We start from the raw sequence: 16,111 nt of genomic DNA on the forward strand, positions 1-16,111 counted from the left end.
GATGAGAAACACGGAAACTGCACAAGAACTACCCAGGAAAGCCAAGTACGGATGAGTGTCACCTTTCCCCGCGCACAGCTAGCTTAACACCCCCGCATGCACCCTGCAGGTACGCCGAGGCTGCGACACCCCTTGGCACTCACCGATCGACAGCTTCCACGTCAAAGCAAAATCTCTTCTCGATGGAGTCAGTTTTCCGCCGTGTGCAGGATTTGAGGGTAACAGCTTCGTCTTCTCCCTAAGAAGAGGCAAAATCGCAGATAAGGCTGAGAACAACCAACCAACCGTGTGCTTGTCTCCAGCACCCACCACGCTTTCAACGAACATGTTCAAAGCTGGGGGGATTTGCCAATATCAGCCTGCTAAAAATATGTATTTTTATATATCTGACATGAGGACTTGTCTTTTCACCCTTGCAAACGTGTTTAGCCCAAAATCTTTCACGAGAAGCCTTCCTTTCTGAACGCACACGATTCAATTTGTGCACTAAGCATCACACAACCCATGCTTCAGAGAGGCAGGGAGTGTTGAACCACAACTTTTGGGCAAAGTCAACTTTATTTTCCATTGCTGAACAATGCATCATAGACCTGGCTGTCAATTTTCACTCCAGGCTGCGTTTTTGGCAGCCTTCTGCACATGAGAACTCTTTTAACGGGAGCAAACATGTCTTAAAATGTTTATTATATAACAAAGCAATGACAAACCCGTGCTCCCATCCAGGCGTCTGCAGCCAAGTTGTACTGGATTTCCACACGCCGAGCAGGATCCGGCAGGATCCGCGTGCACTGCTGTCCTCTGCTGGAGGAATTCCCTGCTCAGTCCCTGCCAGCACAGACATTTCCCCTTCTCCAATTTGTAAAATCCACTGATGACTCAATAGAAAATGCATTCTGAACAAGTTCCTGGAGACGGCCACTTTTCTGTGCTCTCCGTGCTGTTTTTGATGACACCTTGGCTGACCACCCTGTTCCCTGACATCACCATTTTTCCAGGAAACACATCTCAGGATCCAGAACAGACCCGGGAAGACAGACCTGAGAGAGGTCCCTGCAGGCCTTCTCCATGGGGATCAGCAGAGCTACCTGCACCCACTGCTGGCACGAAGCTGCTCCCAAGCTACCTAACTCCCTGTCCGGTATTCAGGGAATGTCCCGGCTTCAAACCCACTAATATCCGGCTCCAGCTGCAGCCCGAGGGGCATTCACAAGGGGCTGATACCACGCAGTGTCTTTTGTGACCCAGGAGCGTTGGGTCTCCTCCGGCAGCACCGACATCGCCTGTCACTTGGCGCCTGCTCCAGCCAGACCCCGAAATGCCCGGCAGCGCGGCCATGAGCCCCCAGGCTGCTCCACGTTCTGATGCCCATGCCGGTCATCGCTGACAGACTCTGCGGCTCCGACAGAGCTGTCCCAGCTTAGGCGGCGTTTCATGCCAGGATCCCGCAAGCCAGGAGACCCTGAGTGAGCAGCCCCCCAGCGCGGTGGCTGGCACGGCATGCCGGAGCAGGGCTCCTGCCCTGCACGAGAAGGGCTCGTGGTCGTGCCGGCAGCGCCCACACCCTGGGGTGCCAGGGAAGCCACAAAATGCGAAGAGACCACATGAAACACAGTGCAGCAGCTGATGATTACAGGGCTGGGATATTTTAATGCTGAATTATAATGAAGATGCTCCGAGGCAAGAGGAAATTAATTTTAAAAGTTGTCCTCCTCGCAGCCGACTCCCTTTGCCAGCAGGGAGCCATGCGGCAGCCTGTCCAGCTGCCCCCGGCACTCCCCTGCAAGGGGATAATGTCTGCAAACCACCCCAGCCGGGAACACTCCGGAGGGGTCTATTGTTCCTGCTGTAGAGAGGAGCAAAGCCGGCTACAGTCGGGCTCCCGCTGCCCCGGGAGCAGTGGGGCAGATGGCATGCACTGACCCCCCACGCCCCACATCCACTGCTCCTGCCGCTCCCCCGCACCCCCTCGGGGCCGAGGGCAGCTCCAGGCTCTGCTGTGGCTCTGTCTAAAACAAACCAGCTTCACGCCAAGTCACAGGCATTGAGGATGGAGCAAAATAACAACCAGGTTCTCTTCTCCAGGTCTTGGAGCAGGGCCTGGGGACCAGGGCGCAGGCGCACGCAGAGCTGGGGTGCGGTGGGTGTGCGTGGCATGACCCCACTCCACTCCCGGCCCCGACCACCCCCTCCACCTGCAGAACAGCCGCAGCCTCGCAGGGCACGGGGCAGGCACACAACCCACGGCGTGCCCAGCAATGCCAGGGACAGCCAGCATGGAACTGAAGATGCAACTGTGCACACTTCAGCTTTTAAAGGTCTCTCCTTCCACAAACCAGAAATAAGTAAATAAAGAACAGACTAAAAGTGAGAGGTAAAAGGCCCAGTCTCAGCCCAGAGGCAGCTGCTGCAGACTTGTCCTTACAAACAGCTGTGTGCAGACATCAGCCTGGAATATGGAGCTGGGGCATGAAACGAGAGCGATGTCCAAGGGGTTGTATCCACTTGAAAAACCAGCTCTGCTCTTGGCACAGCTGACAGTTTCCACAGATCTGTGGGCTTTGGGGGTTTTCTTGTATTTTTTTTGGTTTTTTTAAACAAGGTGCAGAGTTAATTCCCCATGTGGCATCCGCTCAGCCTGGAATGAATCTGACCCACTTCACTGGCATTTGTGTCACCTTGCTAAGAAAGGATCCGTCTGAGCACCGGGAGAGCGTGCAGCTGCCAGCTCCGCAGCACTCCTCGGCAGAGACCCCGGGACGCCATCCTGCTGCCAACCAGCACTCACCCCTTTTCCTCCAGATTTCTGGTCAAACGGCACCATCGTTATCCGCTTTGATTCCCTCTGGTATGTGCAGTAATGCTTCACCCAGGAAGTCCCAAAGTGACCTGCAAAGCAAATGCAGTTTTTATCCGCTGAACTAGCACAGTTTCAGTGCCCTCCCATTAATAACCTGCACGTTTAGCAATCACTTAACATGACAGATTTCTGTACCTACGGTTCTTGTTGGAATTTGCAGGTGGATTAAGCATTATTACCCCCCTTCTGTTCAGGGGAAAGACTTTTATCAGGCACTGGCAGGGATTCTCCCTCCCAGGGAGAACCTGCCTTCCACATTCCCACCTTAATATCCCGCCCGTTGGGCCAATCCCTCTCTTTCACGGATTTTGTAGCCTGCTGAATTAGCCTTCATGCCCAACGCCGTGATAAACCACCTTCCCCAGACGCATTGCCCTGGCAGGCAGCTCCGCCGCCCCGGCACCTACGTTTCTCCTGCACGTAGAGATAACCCTCCATCGTGTACGGGCTGATGTTTTTGTGCTCGTGAGGATTCTCCTTCATCTTCTTCATCAAAGATTCGACCTCTGACCTCGTTCCTTCAAAACGATTTCTTGTCTGAGAATTAAAACAGGAATGCCTTCGAATTAAAACAGGAATGCCTCTCCAATGCATGGACCCAACGTGGCCCCCTCTGCAGCGAGGAGGCACCAGGCTGAGAGGGGATGGGATGGGATGGGAGCCCAGAGCTGGGTCACCACAGCCCGCGTGGGAAGTGGGAGCAGGGGAGCCCCCTGTCAGCCACAGGACAGGTTTTCTTCCTGGGCCTGGGTTTAAGCTAAAAGAAAAATGTTATGACAATTCGCAAGTTGTTTGTATTATGAGTTTTGTGAAAAAGTTGTTTCAAAAGAAGGAAACAAGTCTGAATCTTTGGTAGAAAAAGAGTAATTTTATAATAAGAGAGGAAAGCAAAACTGCAATGCCAACATGCCAAAGCCCTGAACACACGTCTGACGTGCAGGCACCAACCGCGCCCTGGGCGCAGCCGCAGCCGGCAGAAGGGCTGCGCTCCACAACCCGGAGACTGGCGCAGCAGAGAGTGCTGCACTTCCCAGAACAAACAGCGCTTCAAAACACTTGCAAAATGATTTGAAACAGGCAACGAGGTCTGCCCGCTAGCTGGCTCCTGGGGAAGCTGGGAATGAACCGCCATGTAGGCTGTATATACCATGCCGTGCTATTTACAAAAAAGAATTTACTTTTGACAACACAGTCAAAGCCTTTGCTTAACGGCACACAGAAAAAAGGAGAATAAAACCTTTATTAAAATATATCAAATTGTTAGCTAGCTCTGCAGGCCAGTCACGGTGACGGGCACATGGCACAGTGGCACAGGCACGTGGCACACTTACGTTCTGGATGCTGATTGTCAGCTCTGTCTTAAAATCACTGAAGTCCTTTGCAAGCTCGTAGCCGTGGTGGTAGAAGGTGAAAAGCCCCTGCAGAAAGGCCAGCAGCTGTGTTGGGGTAAAATGAATCGGACAGTCAGTAGAGACCCACAGCCGCCTTCAGAGCCACTGCAACACCCCGGGGCGGAGGGCCTTGCCGGCAGTCCCTGGGAAGATGCTCTGTTCCTCATTTCGCTTTCAAAACCTCCTGAACTGACCCCAAAGCCGAGTCTGCGCTTCCTTCCCCCAAAGCCAAGGCAAGTCCCTGCCCCAGGACCTCTCGTCCCCTCTGTCCCCCCTCCTCCCTGCATCCCCGAAGCCCCAGGGTCACTGGGAGAAGAGACAGGAGGTGCGGGAAGGCGCCAGGAGGAAGAGGAGACAGCACGCTGCCGTTCCCAGAGTTGCGCCTCTCCCAACCCCAAGTTACTCTTGGCTCAGCAGGAATTGTCTTTGCAAAGAGCTGCGGAGGTTTGGCACTTCCCAGAGGAGCGTTAAACTACTTAGCACCTGAGCAAAGGTAGGTCTTAGAAACCTTTTTTTTTTTTTTTTTTCTCTCCCCGATTTCTGTCACTCCTGCACTCTTCCTCCCTTGGGAACGTTACAGTTCTATTTTTTTTTCCCAATCAAGCCTATTTTTCTTTTAATTACCAGCAGGCCCCTCAGTCCAGCCCACCACGACAGAGATGTCTGCACAATAAAAAATGAAATATTCCAGCGTGCACATGGCCACCGAGCTAATGGCTCACATGGGTGCTTTCTCCCCCCAGATCTCCCCCAGAGAGGGGCTGTGGGGTAAGGCTGGACCCCCCCCAGCCACCCCTCCGCAGGGATGCCCCACCCCGCAGCCCCACTCCCCACGAGTCCCCGCGTCTCTATGCAATCCCACACTTCTTGCAGGCTGAGGCAGCTTGAGCCCTCACTTACAGGTTCCACAAACTCGAACATCTTCCTCTCCTGGACCTCTTGCACCTTGAAGACATACTCCAGGGAGACTTCGTAGAAATGCTGCCGAACCAGGTCCACCTGGCTGTCTGCCTGCAAGCGCCGGGGAGATTAAAGAGGAAATATGAAGTTACTACTGACCGGCAGCGCTTGGCCTCGTGACCAGAGGACATCTGGGTCTAATGGGAACGCGTCCGTGCAGAACTAATTCAGCTTCAGACCCCAGTCCAGGGCTGGACAGATGGCACAGCGATTAAATATAAACCTGATTCACATGAACAGGCCCTTTCTTCAGCTGAAAAATGACTCATGTTCTCACCTCCCTGACAGCTGTGTAGAAAAGCATGCATTAGAAGCAAGAAAAACGAGAAGTCACTGCATACTTGACAATAAAAGGCAATTCTCTGCTTTCTGGAAAGCACCACAGCCGGAGATTGCCTGGAGCATCCTGGGGCCAAACTGGGCAGTGCACGCACCCCACCACCCCCTCCAGCGAGCGTGTCACTTCGGTGGCTCAGCAGACAGCAATTCCCCTCTGCTTTGAAGCTAAAGTGAACAAAAATAGGGATACGCGCTGAATGCCAGTGCGTAACAGTAACTTCATCACGCACAGAGCAGCTGCACTAGAAGTGGGGTGAGGGACATGGGTATCCCCAGGCTGCCATCCCCAACACATGTTGCTGCCACTTTTGCGAGTGACACTTTGCATAGAGCGACCCAGGGCATCACAGATGGCGGTGGTGCCCACAGGGATGTCGGTCTGAGTGACCCATCATCCCTCTGATCTCAGCGTCACTAAACTCAGCTGGTCGAAGAGCCTCACCCCCAGCACAAAACGCCATCAAGCCATTGCTCAACAGGAGGCAAATTCTTCTGTCCCGGCCGAGGCCAGCAGGGAGTCCTCGCCAGCGTGACCCGCACTGTGCCCAGGCAGACCCGGACCTCCGGGGAGGAGGAGGATACGCCGTGCCGTGCACCCCGTCAGGGCTGGACTCACGGCTGCTCCCGCGCCCTGCAAAACCCAGTTGGCAAATACCCACTTGCATTCGAACAGTGGCTTACTCCTGATTTTCTGCGTGACACAGGCGTGAAATAGCCTGTTTTCCCCATGACCTGCCACCAGCATTTGTGCTGCGTGCCCGTGGTGCGCAGGCTGAGGTATTTAGCAAACTGAGTTCTGAAAAGCAGAAAATATGACGCAATCAAATAACTTTGGCGGGAGTTAAATGGCAGATTAGACTCTGTGTGTTATTTAATTGGTCAGCAGCCAAAGCAGCAGAAAATTCCCATGGCTTCCTCCTCTCCCCGCCTCACCGCAGCAGTTGCCCTTGTGCCTGGTATCACCCTCCAGATGCAGACAGCAAGAGGAGGTTAGGAAATACAAAGCACCAAATCTCCCAGCTACAAACCCTTGTCTCTCAAGCCATCAGGGCATCTACTGAAGCTTCAGACTGCTCATAAACGGGTGGTGTTCACTTTCCTAAAATGCTCCCATACCTTTCCCACACACACCTGCCGTGGCTGCAGCCCCCTGCCCAGAGAACCCTTGGCAGGCAGGGACCACGGCGGGCAGGGACCACGGTGGACAGCCCCAGGGGAGGTGCCAGACAGGCCAAGCACTCCCATGGACCACATCCACATTTCACAACCTACACACTGGACTGCTCTTTCAAAGGCACCCCCTCCTCCATGGAGCCTGAGCCACCAAAAATAATGTATGCTTCCTAGTACCCCAGGGGAAAAGGCCCCTACACCTGAACTTGGGAGCAGGCGCTGCTGGCTCCAGCCTCCTCCTGCCTTCGCAGCGAATGCCGAAGTCAACATTTAGGTGGAAGATGCCAGCAGATGGCACCAGCAGCCAGCGCTGCTCAACGTGCACCAGCAACCGCATCCTGCGCGCAGCCACTACCTGCATCCCGCACTGCATCCCACACCGCACCCCGCACACAGCCACTGCCTGCATCCTGCACCGCATCGCAGCACCCTGCTGCCCCGGGCTCCCAGGTAGCCCCGCAGGGCTGTACTCTGGCCAGGGCATGGGATCACACCTCTGAAAGTCACTGCTACAACCCAAGAGCCACGAGTGGCTCCTCCCCTCCCTGGAAAGAAATCCTTCCACTCCTGTGTCTCACAATAGTATTCCAAACACAAACTACAACAGAGCTTTAAAGGGTTATTTAAAAGCCATGAGAATGGGACTCTCTGTCTTCTGGGACGTATGGGTGCTTCCACATGGTAAGGGATTTACAAACTCGGAACATCTATGCAAGGACAAAGCTGGCTTGCAGGCATGTCAACCCTGATTCTTCCCTTTTTCAACCCTAATTTGGTGGAAGATGATTATTTGTGCCACAGACGTATCTGCTCTCTTGAGTCCCCAGCTCCGCTGGGCACCGTACCCCCACCTGAGCTATGCCAGTGGAGGAAATACCACCTCTGCCCACCAGTTCCCCCAGAAACAGCTCAGCAACACATCAGCATCATGCCCACAAGCAAGGACGTGCACCCTGCAAGGACCAGCCCAGCTCCGGGCCAGTGCAAGGAATTCCAAACGTGGAAGAAGTGATTGAAAACTCAGTGTACTCATACAGTAAGAGCATTTGGCCCAGCAGCAAACTATGTCCCGTGTCAGCAACAGGCCCCTAAAGCAGTTTAAAAGCACTAAGCCTGATCGCTCCTCCCATGAAGCCCAAAGCCAGTGCAGCCACTTTCAGAGAGGGAACTAAAGACATCCATGATTTGTGCTGGCACAAGGGCAGCCTGCAGCAGAACCAGTTCCTTTCTGTTACACTCTTTAATTATAAACTGTCTCTCCTTTTTGATTGCTGTCCATTTTGGGATCTCTGATTTACTCACCAAAACAGCTCCGTCCCCTTTGATTACAGGAAGAGGGGAAAACCCACTACTCGCAGTCAGAGTGAGGGAAAAAAAAAATGAGTTTACAGCCAGAAGAACCAATGCTATGAACTGCTTAACGCATTCAAAAAGCTCACCACAGTTACTGCTAGACACAGAAAACCAGAGGTTGCTCTCACCTCCTGAAGCTGGGACTCTTTCTTCTTCGAAGACAAGTTTAAGTGCTTTTCTAGGACACCACAATACTTCTCCGTCTCCTTGTCATATTTCTTTTTGGCATCCTACAAAACAGAACCAAAAGTGTGATGCTGAACACAATGGCCGTGAGGATGCACGGCATCCCTACAGCACGGTGCAGGACTGCAAGCACCAGGTGGGAGCCAACCCCCTTCTGCACAGCACAAGACGGGACCAAGGCCACGGGTCATAAACTGGAAGCGGGTGATCATCGGGCAGCTCCAGGAAAGGGGCTTGGGCTGCACAATCCAAGACTTTGGGGAGCCTCACCTCTATTCCCAGAGCTCAAGGCTTGGCAAAAAATCCAGGTCCAGAGACAATGCAGTGAGGAAAGTGTTTGCTAACCAGCTAAGCAGCGCATCGTCACGACTTCACATCCCATCCCCTGCCACCACTCAGGATGATGACACAGTAATTTGGCTGTTTGTGGCAGAAGTGTTAAAGCAGGATGTCAACTCTTCTTTCGCACCTCTCGTCCCAGCCTCGCCACCCTGACACCCCAGTAGGAAATCCACCGACACCCACTAATAACCAGCTCCTTTCTGAAGGGCCCCTTTTTGACTTTTTTTTTTGAGCTGCAGGAGCCCGGACAGCCTGGCCAGGCTGGGCTGCACCGCGGTGCCACTGCGGCTTCCATGGCAGCAGGGAGCGGGCACACCGCTGCCACGCACACACATGCTCCTCCGGGCTGGCATGAGCTTCTTGCAGGCAGCAGCAGGTTGTTATAACAACAGGAGAGCTACAGACTCTCTTTTGATTTCAGAACAAAGGCAGGAAAGAAAGGGGGGGCCAGGCTGTCTCACAGCCGCCCTCAACCACACCGGTGCTTCCCTGGGCTTGCAATGTCCGAATTCCCACACAGCCGCCCAGCAACACACTTGGGCTGGGGAGCACAGAGCTGGGGGCTCAGGCAACGGCGAAATCCTCTCAGATAATGCTAATTCTTGCTTGGAGTAAGACAAAAAAACTCGTTTCAACTGGCACGTGATTTTTGTCCCTTGGAATGTTACTTGATTGTGGGTGAACTCAGAACACTGAGACACTTTGCCAGGAGCTGGATCGTCCCCCATGTCCATCCCGCAGTAGCACACCACACCACCTCCTCCCATGCCCATGCCCAGCAGGACCCATCCCTGCAGCGCTCCAGGTCCCGGCCACCACCACAGCCGCTGCCAGGCGGCTCTGGGCTCTGCTCCCGAGCCCGAGCAGAGGCTCCCAGAGGAGACAGCGGCTGGGCGCAGCAGCAGCAGCTTACCTTAGCAGCCCCGATCTGCTCCTTGCGAAACTTCTCCAGCGGCGTGATCAGCACCTCACTGGCGTTCTCGATCTAGGGGCGAAGACAGGCACAAATCACCCATCACCTTTTGCCCAGCTCAGCCCCAGACACCCGTGATGCCCAACAGTCTTTCACGCAGAAATCCTCCTGCAGCCCACGGAAACCCGCACGCTTCACCCCCCGGCTCTGCGCTGGCTGCGGACGTGGGGCAGGCTGAGGGGCTTGTACCAAACCTGCTCCTCACCCAGTGAGCCCCACCAGCACCAGCACTGGCCATTTTCCAACAGCAAAACACCATCACTGACGCTTCTCATGAGTGCCCCCCACCAAGTTCACCCTCCCCTCCCTCTGCTCTCCCCTGCAGCTCTGCCATGGGCAAGGGAAGAGGCAGTGGGGCTTGTAGCCATGGGTGCCACACCACCCACCGTGGGCAGAGCTGCTGGCGGCAGCAGCGGTGCCACCACCCACCCCACTCCCTGCAGACAGGGCCATACCATGCGCATTCGCTCGTCCTCCAGGTTCCGCAGCACCGTGGCGAACTCCTGCAGAGACTTGGCTGGAAAGGACACACCCACAGGGGTTTAAAATGGGTTAACAGCATTTCATGTCCTTTTTAAATTTAGAGAGAGACTGAACGGGCTTTTTTTTGCTTGTTTGTGTTTTGGGGAGCTTGGGGGGTTGTTTGTTTGAGGCGTTTATCATCTTTGCTGTCTCCCCAGGAAGGCTTCCAGCTGCCTACAAAAGCAACTGGTAGCAGAGCATCCCCAGCACCGCGTTCCCACCTCCATCTCGACCCTGCCCTACCCAACGCCTGGCTGCTGATCAGCCCCACGGCTCAGCGCAGGCCCCAGCCATGCTCGGCGCTGGACCGCGGCTCACCAGCATGTGTGTTCCAGCAAGGGGACTTGGATGGGAAAGCTATTTTTGCTGAGAGACCAGGCACAAATAAATAAGCAAAGTTAAACCAGGGATAAAGCTCATTTGCTCTCCCGGCTCCAGACGATGTGCACAATAAGCTCTAAAAGTTCAGCTGGGGCAGAAGTGGGACGACACAGAGTGAAGGGCTGAAGCTGCTGCCCTGCACCACGAGGAGCTCCAAGGTGGAGCCGGGCTCAGATCGGGGAGTGCTGCCAGGCTCCCGCAGCAAAGCTGCTGCCCCGCTCCTTCAGATCACAGCCCCTTGGGGTGTATTTAGCCACGACCACATCTCCAGATTCCTGCTCTCCAATGGGAAAGGGCCGGATGATCTGGATGGTTTCAGATACGACCAGTCTTCTTCTTTTCCTTTCTGTCAGGGCTAGATTTAGGCCAAGAAACAACAATTTATTTCCTTGGGAAGGCTTTGCTGATGCTGAACCAGGAGAAATATGCCATTTCCAGAGAGCAGGAAAGCACCCGGATAAAATCCCAGGCCTCTTGGCATCCTCGTGTGTGCTTCTCCCCCGTGCCCTGCTCAGCCTGGGGGTCTGGACCTTCAGGGCTACCCACGGCACCAGCCGCAGGACTCACCTATGCAGATCTCATCATCTGTTTCAGCGTCGCCGATGCAGCGGAATTTAAACTCATTGAGGGAGTCTGCAAACTTGCGCTTGGCTGCCGACAGGTCTGCCAAGAGAATGGGAGAGGGGAAAACGCAGATGTCAGAAAAGGAAAAAGCCCACCAACAGCATGATGCAGGTGGATGCGCAATCCCAGCCGGCAAGTCCCCATGGAGGGACCCACCCAACGGGGCCCCCGGCACCAGGGAAGCCCTGAGAGCCCTGCCCTTCTCCTGCACCCTCCCCAGGGACAGGGCTCTGTGGGGTCCCTGCCAGCACCCACCAAAATACACTACAGGAGATGCAACCTGAAAACACCATGAGAACCATGCAGGAGCTCAAGCCCAGTGCCACAAGGCAGTGGCAAACGGTGACGCAGGGCGGCACTGCCCCCCAGGAGATGGCACCTCTGCACTCCCTGTCCTGCTGAAGGAAGGCACCCTGTACGGGTGATAATGCAGAGGTTTATTGCTTTCCAAGCTGCAGATTCCCTCCGAGATCTGAATCCTATTAAGATCTTACTTGCAGTGACCTGAGTGGATCCAGGACTGGCTTTTCAAACCAGCCCGATAACCCTGCAAACGCAGACACACACGCTCCAGGTGCTGCGAGGCCACTGGCTTGGACGGGAACTTGTACTTGAGCAACGCAAGGGACTGCAGGCAGTGCTAGGAAGACGTAATGCTAATTCCCCTGTGCATTTCTTCACTCGAAGTCCAAAAATTCAGTGGTTTTTTAACTTTCCAAGCACAGGTGGAAAACATGCGTGTGCACAGAAAGGCCGTTTCCTCCTCTCAGACACCAACAGCCAGAAGATAACCGCAAAAGAATCCAAGTGTTTTGCTTTCCCTACAGGATAAGAGAATTTAAAGCTTTCTCCACGCATTAAAGCCGTTCTCAGAGCGTCTCTGCTTAGAGCCCTGGGGCTAATCCTGGCCACAGCTCAGTCCCGGCTGCCTTCACACAAGGGGTGCAGCTCACCCCGCACTCCTCCACATGCCCCTGGCCGCAGCGGAGCAGCCCCCGTCCCTCCCTGGGGCAGCCGGAGGGCAGGGGGACTTTAACCCAGTCCCCAGAGCCGGTTGGCCTCCTGCCTCCTCCGGAATAGTAACGCAGATGACGTTAATGACTTAAGGAGCGATTTCCTCTGCCCCGGCTCCATGCTGACCATCAGCCACGCTCTCCCCGGCTCTCCCTGCTGCACACCGTGGCCTCACCGATATCCTGCCCACGTTATGCACGGCATGGACCATGCACAAACCAGAGTGAAGCCAAGAAGCCTCCAGAGCCAGTGGCATCCATCAGCAATGGCCCACAGCGCTTATAAATAGGCAAGGGAGAGGCAGGGGGAGAAGGAGATAATTCCCTGTGCGACAGCGATAAAGGAGGATCGCTGGCAGCCGCTTGCTGAACAGCATGGCCGGGCTGCAGGGGCGAAGCAGATGCTAAAATTAGCAGCAGGCTCGGCCAAAAGAGGAGAGAGGGGCACCCGCGCCGTACCGCTGGGGACAAGCAAGGAGGCGGCATGGAGGGGCCCCATCGTCCTCCCTGTGCCACCATTAGACCCACCCACACTCCTAGCATCCCGTTTTCCTAAAATCTTGAACTTCTCATCTACATTTTGGGGAAAAGCCCCTCCAGTGGAAGCAGCCAAAGCTCACGGCTGTACTGCATGGGGAAGGCAAGGCCCCTCCATGGGCCAGCTCAGCTCCTGAGGCTTCTTCTTTCCCAGGGCTGTGGACGAGCAAACCCAAAATCCTACAAAGGCTCAACAGAAACTTCTGCTTCCTCTCGTGCACGAGTAAAACCACCCAGACCCCGCATATGAGTCACTGCCGGGCTGTGAAAGCTTTGCTTCCAAGTTCTCCGTCTCACTTCATCAGTCAACCGCAACATCAGGGAAAACCACCACAAAACCAGAAAAATCCTTCTGCCTGAGCCACACAACCAGCTCTGGGTCTGGGCACCACTGGATGGTGGTCCTGGGCTGGCTGGGATGGATCCAGGGATGCACAGGTGCTGGCAGAAGGTTGCCGCGTGCCTGCGGGGACAGTGCAGCGGTGGCCAGCCCAGCGGTGGCCAGCCCAGGTGTGCAGCCTGCGGCCGATGAAGCTTTCCTGCACCCATCGCGCCTCGTGGCTGCAGCACAGAGCACTGAAGATCTCCAGGGGCAGCAAGGAAAGCGCGGTGTCTGGCAGAGGCATCCTAGGAGGCGCAAACAGCCCTGCACAAGCTGCTGAAACACTGGGAGGGCAAGCAGTGGCCCTGCCACCCCAGGGCTGCAGCCACCTCAGGAGGGTCCAGGACACAGCCGCTGTGGAGCCACATATCTGCCCGCACCCAGGATCCGAGACAAAACCACACGGAGGAGGCACCGGCCGAGCAGGAGCAAAGCAGATCTCCATCCCACCTGCAAGGGAATGCCCACGTAGCTGCTGAGGCAGCCCGGGCTCCTCTGCCCGGCACACCGCAGCACGTGGTGAGTTGCCTTAATTACTGTCTCCGGTCAACACACGTTGTGCTCAAGTGACAGCTGCGCTGCTATCCGAAGCCCCGCTGTGCCCTCCCCTCCCCTCCAACGCAGGACTGTCCTGCCCCACAGCCCCCACAACCACGACTCGTTCCTTGCCCCTCTGCAGCTGACCGTCCCGCAGCAGGGCTGCTGTCGCAGGCCTCCTCCTCATCTCCCCTCCCACCGCTCCCCACTCACACCCCCCGGCTGCCGGGGACAGGACGATCCCTTCGGAAAAGTCCACTTGACAGAAAACAGGCACACGCACTGCATGCCAGAGGTCCAGCTGCGTAGCTACAGCAACCAATAATCAAAATATAATGCCCTTTGAAAAACGATGTATCAGCTCGTTACTGTGATACAGGGTGACCCGCTCAGCCCAGCAGCATTCCCCTTCCCTAGCACTTTACCTTCCTGGAAGATGGTTTATGACCTGAATTGGGTGCAACAGGGGAGAAAACTGCAGAACAAGTGATGTGGAAGGAGACATGACCACACAGAGGACAGAGGTACCTGCAGGAGCCTGTCCTAGCAAGGAGGAAGTTCATACAATTACAGAATCAAAGAATGGTTTGGGTTGGAAGGGACCTTAAAGCCCATCCAGTGCCACCCCCTGCCCTGGGCAGGGACACCTCCCACCACACCAGGTTGCTCCAAGCCCCGTCCAACCTGGCCTTGAACCCCTCCAGGGATGGGGCAGCCACAGCTTCTCTGGGCAACCTGGGCCAGGGGCTCACCACCCTCACAGCAAAGAATTTCTTCCTAATCTCTAACCAAAATCTCCCCTCTTACAGTTTCAGAGTTGGAGCTGAACTTCAAGGTCTGATCCTGTTTTTCCCAGCAGCAGGTCGGAGAGCAGTGATCACAGACGCCCACCAACCCGCCCTGATCATCCCCAAAGCGTCCGGCATCACTCGTCCGTCAGCATGGCAAAGCTGAGCATCGCAAAGGGCGCAGGCAGGGGAACTGCCTGCGGCTGCTCCCTGCCTGCCGCAGCTTCAGCAGTTCCTGCACAACAACAACTGAGCCATAGCTCTGCTTTATTTGTGAACAGCCCCTTCGGAAATTTTCAGTTTTGGCCATGCCTCAAACCCCCACGCCACGGCAGGGGACAGAGCATCTCACGGAGCCGTGCCGGCACCCAGCGTCCTGCCCTGGCGTGCAACACAGAGGCAGCCACTTGCAGGAGCGGAGACATACTCGGCATCCTCACCATCCACCAGATCCTCACCATCGGCCGCATCCTCACCACCCGCCACAGGAGCAGTGCGGAGGGGAGATGGCTCCCAGCAGGGCAGAAGGCAGGTGCCTGTACCTGGAGCAGCCCCAGTTAACCCCTTTGCCCATCCCTCCTCCCTCGTGCCCAGCTCAGGGGTCAGCCCACCTCTCCTCTGGTACCCCACATCTCTCCTCCTCCCTCCACCAGCCAGGGAGCCAGGTAATTGCTGGCTGAGGTCCCAGCCCAGCCTCACACCTCCAGGCACCGGGGTCCCTCCAAACCCGGATGAAGCCCACGTTACTCCATCCCGCGGCCGCCCTGCCCCAAGGGATAATGTCACACTCCTGCTGCCTGTCCTCCGGGATCACCCCAGCACCCCTCCTCCTCCTCCTCAGCTATTGAGAGTCAAATCTTCTTTCTGGGAAGTGGCTGCTGTTACTGCAATGAGACTGAAGTGGTTGTTTTTTTACATAAAAGTCCCCTTCCAAAGGAATCTGGAACTATTGAAAAAAGGCCGTTTATAGAAGGAAGAGGTTGTGATTTCACAACACTCCTCAATGCGTACAGCACACCGAGCACAACAGGGACGACCCTGTCCCAGCCAGGTCAGCAGCTGGTGCTGCGGAGGGGCAGCCCCGGGTGCAGGTCTCCTCCAGGGGCACGTCGCCGTGGGACAGGGCAGCCCTGCTCCCTGGGGCACAGGCCCCAGATCTAACGTGTCCGCGTGACTCAGCATGCAGAGCTTCGGCCACTTTGGGGAAGTCACTGCCACCACAGTCCTAGCACAAGCCGCTCTCTCCTGATCACCAGCTTCCAGTTCTTTCCCCTGTTTTATGTTTCAGCTGGACATCTCACCTCTGTGCAACACCCCTATCACCCCCTCTCTTGGCGCTCAGTGTTGAAAACATTTTCAGGCCTTCCCAAAGGGACCACAGACGTAACGTGCGCTGAAACCTGAAAGCCAGGGAGCTTTTCCCTTAAATCAAAATTTCTAAGGGGCTGAGAAGATACCGCAACTCCTCCACCTGCGTGCTTTTCCTGGCTGGGACGGACAGCTGGGAAACGCATCCACAGGACACAGCGGGGAACCATACAACATCAAAAGGAGACACCAAGAAGACAGACGTCCCCTCCTGCCCAGTCCCACTGCCCGCCGGGAGCGCGGTCCCCTGGCCCAGCAGTACGTGTTTGAAAGATAAGATCGGCCAGGGAAAAAGTTACACTGCTGCCTCAGAAAGTGGGGACTCTCCCCAAAGCTGACTTTGCAGCCAGCTTGCTATTTAAGCTGGAAAAAACAAAACTAGCGC

At 55.6% G+C, this 16,111-nt stretch overlaps 1 protein-coding gene across 5 annotated transcripts in view; it reads right to left on the minus strand.

The window, feature by feature from the left end:
- Positions 1–16,111, minus strand: part of ARHGAP26 (Rho GTPase activating protein 26) — a 149,217-nt gene that overhangs the window by 116,310 nt on the left and 16,796 nt on the right. For all 5 annotated transcript variants that reach the window (XR_012589553.1, XR_012589554.1, XM_074604573.1 and 2 more), the window contains exons 2-10: positions 11,045–11,140; positions 10,030–10,091; positions 9,515–9,586; positions 8,202–8,303; positions 5,149–5,259; positions 4,189–4,293; positions 3,265–3,394; positions 2,786–2,886; positions 144–238 (exon numbers count right to left, since the gene is read on the minus strand). Coding sequence is in view for 3 of the 5 variants with exons in the window: in XM_074604573.1 (XP_074460674.1) it covers positions 144–238; positions 2,786–2,886; positions 3,265–3,394; positions 4,189–4,293; positions 5,149–5,259; positions 8,202–8,303; positions 9,515–9,586; positions 10,030–10,091; positions 11,045–11,140 (874 nt within the window). In the remaining 2 variants the exon portion in view is untranslated. The remainder of the gene's footprint in view (positions 1–143; positions 239–2,785; positions 2,887–3,264; positions 3,395–4,188; positions 4,294–5,148; positions 5,260–8,201; positions 8,304–9,514; positions 9,587–10,029; positions 10,092–11,044; positions 11,141–16,111) is intronic.

The sequence above is a fragment of the Larus michahellis genome, chromosome 11, assembly GCF_964199755.1.
Source record: "Larus michahellis chromosome 11, bLarMic1.1, whole genome shotgun sequence".
Lineage (NCBI taxonomy): Eukaryota > Metazoa > Chordata > Aves > Charadriiformes > Laridae > Larus > Larus michahellis.